Source organism: Ipomoea nil, unplaced genomic scaffold, assembly GCF_001879475.1.
Source record: "Ipomoea nil cultivar Tokyo-kokei standard unplaced genomic scaffold, Asagao_1.1 scaffold3069, whole genome shotgun sequence".
NCBI classification, from domain to species: domain Eukaryota; kingdom Viridiplantae; phylum Streptophyta; class Magnoliopsida; order Solanales; family Convolvulaceae; genus Ipomoea; species Ipomoea nil.
In genome coordinates, this window is record NW_017619497.1 from 702,577 (window position 1) to 707,905 (window position 5,329).

At 36.8% G+C, this 5,329-nt stretch overlaps 1 protein-coding gene across 1 annotated transcript; it reads left to right on the forward strand.

The window, feature by feature from the left end:
* Positions 1–723: 723 nt before the first annotated feature.
* On the forward strand, positions 724–5,329 carry LOC109165319 (pectin acetylesterase 12-like). Its single transcript, XM_019314027.1, has 12 exons — positions 724–1,125; positions 1,588–1,670; positions 2,402–2,531; positions 2,657–2,730; positions 3,270–3,356; positions 3,455–3,579; positions 3,702–3,762; positions 3,863–3,916; positions 4,026–4,103; positions 4,194–4,299; positions 4,368–4,513; positions 5,006–5,329. The coding sequence occupies exons 1-12, from the start codon at positions 894–896 to the stop codon at positions 5,111–5,113; spliced, it is 1,284 nt and encodes a 427-aa protein (XP_019169572.1). The 5' UTR covers positions 724–893; the 3' UTR covers positions 5,114–5,329.

The following is a 5,329-nucleotide window of genomic DNA, read 5'->3' on the forward strand; positions in this document are numbered from 1 at the left end:
TCATGGTTAATGACCTGATCAACTTGATTGGATTGCTGTACTCCATTCTTCTATCGTATCCATTAGACCATATATGATACATACATAATTTAATATGGAGGTTGATGTATGAAATGTGTGTGGCTATCATTCTAGTACATGGTATGCACCAAGCTCACTTTATCATCATAGATTCTTAACGTGTGCCCTCCCTCTACTCGTGGTATCTATTCAGTGTGGTTGCCTACATAAATCCACCTTATCAAACTCTCTATTTTTCTTTTTGTCTGGTCACAAGTGTCCGAAAGATATCTTAATTATAAGAGATACCTTTTAAGTTCTGATTTTTATTTTTACAGATTGACTCAATTAAAAAACAAAGTACTAACCAGATTGATTTTTCATACAAGAAGAAATTCTAACTTTCACTTCTCTTAAGATATGTGAGTGGATGACTACTCATGCTAATCAAGCTAGTTACCTTCTCAAACTCTCGATATCAGTAGTCTCTTTGTTTTATATGTACTCCTCCAATAATATATTAATATCTACTCCCTAATTTGAGTAATTTCTATCTTCCATGTTTTTTTTTTCTAAATAATATACAACACACAGAATACGGAGTTGTAATTTGTAAATATGTGAAAAACAAAAGTGTTGAATTACCCGGCAAAAGTGCAAAACACACTCTTTCCAGCTCCAGCTGTTCTCTCCCCAACTCTAAAAAAAAGACTACTTTTGAGCACTTTATTGCTGTTAAATTCAAGATTTTTACTATTTATAAAGTATATAAACACACTACATTGTACATCTCCCCATATATACACACAGGGAGATTACAGAGACGTGTAAAAGGAGTATTTTGTATATTTTTGTTTTCTTTTTCTTTCTTTTTTTTTGTCTATTTTCAAGAAATGGGTAGTGGGGAGGAGAGGAGGCTGATGGGGTTGGTGGGGGTGATTTGCATTGGGTTTTTGTTGGGTGTGGCTGTTGAAGGCCGTGAATTTGAGGAGTTTTTCTTCAACAAAACGGAGCTGCCATTCTTGCAATCTGTCTACGGCGGCGCCGCCTCTGCTGCCGACACTAATCCTAACCCTGTTTTGGTTCCCCTTACTCTCATTCAAGGAGCTGATGCTAAAGGAGCTGGTATTTTCTTCTTTTCCCATTTTTTTTTTTTGTAAAATTTGCTGAAATTTTGTTGCTTTTTGTAATGGAAAATGTTCTTGATATGAGTGCTGTTGAATTAGTTACTAATTAACTTTTTTTGTGTGTTCTATATCTGTTTGTAATGTTTTACTTCTTCAGCAACATTAAATGGGAAATTTTAGATCTGTTAATATGTTAAAGGGTCATTTTTTTTTTCTAGAGCCAATTGGGGTTTTGTTCATTTAGTTACTTGCTTATGATAGCTCCATACTGTTACTTCTGGTTAACCTATTCTTGATGCCAGAATGGTTTCAAGTTTCTTTGTTTTAACTTAGCTGAATTACCAGAACTTGTGAGCTGAAACAACAAATTTTGTAGTTTAGACAATCTTTGGTGCATATACTTTGCTTTGGCTTTCACAGTTCAAATCGAGTTTCGTTTCCCTGTGGTTTATATCTTCAGTGTGCCTTGATGGGACGTTACCCGGTTATCACATTCATGAGGGGTATGGATCAGGAGCTAACAGTTGGGTCATTCAATTGGAGGTTTGTGCTCGATATGCTTTGAATAGTGACATTAATCTTCGGTTATAGAAATGCTTTGTGCGGTCTATTAGTTCGCTCAATCGCTCTGCAGCATTTGTTTATGCATTTTCTCCTGTCATTGTTTGAACCATACTTTGTCTAGCGAAATGAACAGCCACAAAAAACGAGATTTGTTTTCCAATTGGCTTCTTGACCAAAGTAATGTTGTGCATGATTATGAGTGTTTGGTAAATAGTTATTAGCTGATTAGGTTAGTGGCTTTGACTAGTTGATAGTATTAGCTGATTGTAGCAAAGTATTTGGTACATTAGCTGTTAGTTTCTGATAGCTGATTACATGCAAAATGACTTTTCCAAAAAGCTGATAAAAAAAAAAGCTGCTTTGAGCAACTTTTTGAATTTTAGCATTTTGGAGCAATAAGCTGTTACAAAAAGCTAATTAATCAAACACTCATATTGATTGTTTAGCCAAATCAAACAACTAATAATGGTTAAATAAGCCAAAATTGGCTGATAAGCTAACTATGTTATCGAATATGGCCTTTGGCCCTGAATTCACTTAGTAATCGTGGTTATAGTCTTATAGAATTTGAGTCTCGTATAATTTTGCATGCTTTCCTGATTTAGAGGAGCATAAAGGCATATTCATAACTTTATGTCATGAAAATTGTACAACGCACTGCTGTTTTTCTTTGATTTGGAACCTAAGTTCTGTGAACGAAATTATGGTAGGGTGGTGGATGGTGTAACACCATTAGATCATGTGTTTACCGCAAAACTACGCGGCGTGGGTCATCGAAATTCATGGAAAAGAATCTTCCATTTACCGGAATTTTGAGCAATAAGGCTGAGGAGAATCCAGGTTTTTCCCTATTATTGTACACAATAATAATGTTAAAAAAAAAAAAAAAAAACTCTTCTCTTTTCTAGTTTTTGAAAATGCCATTTGCCCATTGCCACACTTCTCATTCTATTTTATTTTTGCAGATTTTTACAATTGGAATAGAATTAAAGTTCGCTACTGTGATGGTGCATCATTCTCAGGAGATAGCGAAAATCAGGTTTGTATTAGTGCAAATAATTATGTTTTCTTTAGGTTTACTCATGTTGCTCTGCTTTTGGGCTGGAAAAAGTTATATTAGTGGAACGAATTATAGCACTTGGCCTGGAGCTTTGAACTCCTTATTCTACTTTTTGGGTTATCGATTTAAATAATTTTTTGCTTTTGCCTTTTCCCTTCGCTTTCGTGATCGTTGCATAATCCATCTTCATATCTTTGTTCTACATTTTCTGGTCTTTCAGTAAGTAAGTCGGGTGTGTGAGCATATAACCATTAATGTGCAATCCAACTATCAGCTTAGACTTTTAGTTGAGATGGAACACATTCTTTGATTTGGTATCAGAGTCAGACCAATAAAAAAAAAGAGATTACGGTCCACGTGTTGGGGCCCCCGCACATGTGAGGGTTTAGGCTTTTAGTTGAGATGGAGCACATTCTTCAATTGGGTGGTTGCGTAATTATTTTTTTTCTCAGAAACGAGCACAATTTTTGTCTTTCAATAAGTGCAACGATTGAGAAAGGTACTGAAACTTTCAACAGGCTGCACAGCTGCAGTTTAGAGGGCAACGCATATATGAAGCAGCAATGGACGAGTTAATGTCAAAGGGAATGCGGAATGCTGAACAGGTAATATTTTCTGAGCATTTTATTTATTAATTTATTTAAATTTTAGATCGATTTGGCCCGTCTTATTACTTTTTTTGGTGGCACGAATTCTGTTTCAGGCTCTTCTTTCTGGGTGCTCTGCCGGTGGTCTTGCTTCGATATTGCACTGTGATGAGTTTCGAAGCTTATTTCCTAGTAGTACTAAAGTGAAGTGCCTGAGTGATGCGGGATTGTTTATGGATGCGTAATTTCCACACTTTTATGCTTCTGTGAATACCGAAAATCTCGTGTTGTGTTGAAATTAAGATTCAGAATATTGCGTTTTATGATGGATAGTAATGATGACGAGCCTTTATGGATTTGCAGAACGGATGTGTCTGGTGGGCATAGCCTTAGGAATATCTTTTCGGGCGTAGTAACTGTCCAGGTATTTTCACAAGTGAAATTAAACTTATCCGTTTCTAAGAAGATATCATTTAGAAGTGCTCATCATAACGCCTATTCACGGGTTTTTGGTCATTTGGAAGGATCTCGTGAAAAACCTGCCAAAAAGTTGTACCAACCACCTCGATCCAACCTCGGTGAGTCCTTCGTCTTAATTCCGTTCTTTCTCTTGTTTGGCACACACATTGTTTCCTCTTCTATTATTTCGTTGCTGACATGGTTTTGGACTTCACTTTCCTTTTCCAGTGCTTCTTTCCTCAGAATTTGATCGCAAACATCAACACTCCGCTCTTCTTACTCAATGCTGCCTATGATTCGTGGCAGGTAATGCACATTAATAACGTTTTAATTTGGTCGATGTTTTATAGGAACTCACCCGAACGACTGCTAAGCTATTGTCGTTCTTGTCTTTAGGTCCAAGCCAGCTTGGCTCCTCCTTCAGCTGACCCGAATGGGGCTTGGCATGACTGCAAAGCGGACCATCAGAAATGCTCGACGTCACAGATTAAATTTCTGCAAGGTAATCCCGGTAGAGGCTTCTTGAATTTGCATTTTGGACTGTAGTCTTACTTCAGCTTGCTCGAGCAGGATTTAGGAATGATATGCTGGACGCTGTAAAGGGGTTCGCAGCTTCTAAACAGACGGGCTTGTTCATAAATTCATGCTTCGCCCACTGCCAGTCCGAGAGGCAGGATACATGGTTCGCTGACGATTCTCCTGTTATCAATAACAAGGTACGCCAAAAAATCTGCCGGGAAATTTATATGAATTCGGTTTGATGTTACTCTATAATCCACACCCAAACTTCCTCCAGAGGTAAACCAATCTAGACTGCCCATAGCTGATATGCTCAAATCAAGAAAGTCAATAGACTGCTCTCACGAGAGTCTCAACTCGGTTGAGGTTGTCCCTCTTCGTTTGAAAACCGTTACTATAGAAGATTGTCCCAAAGCACACAACTATTTGATCTCTTTCCTTGGACCACATTTTAGGAAATGATATTTACCATATTGTTGAGATGAACAAGAACAAGAAACAATCATAATAGCAGAAAACGAAAAAAACACAAAATTGGGATACAACCAATGTATTTATAAGCATCTAATCCCTATAAAATGAGACTAACTCAACCCGTTCCACCCCTGTTCCTTGTATGACACCGACTCATATTCATAGTTTAAGACAAATTCAACACATATAATTCATATATGTTGAAAAAAATGCAGGCAATTGCACTTGCGGTTGGAGATTGGTATTTTGATCGGGCTAGCGTGAAATATATTGACTGCGCATACCCTTGTGACAAAACATGCCACAACTTGGTGTTCAGATGAGCCTGAGCCTGAGCCTGCACTTTTTATTTCTTTAATTTATTGAAAGAGTATAATAATTTTAGCTGAGTTTATATAAGATAATCTGTGTCAGTAATTTATGTTTCCCATTAATTTGCAAATGTAAAAGAATTAAGGGATACAATAATGTGATGATTGTCTTGTCTTGTTGTAAGCAATTGTATTAATATTTCCTTTTTCATTTGGGCAATAACTTTA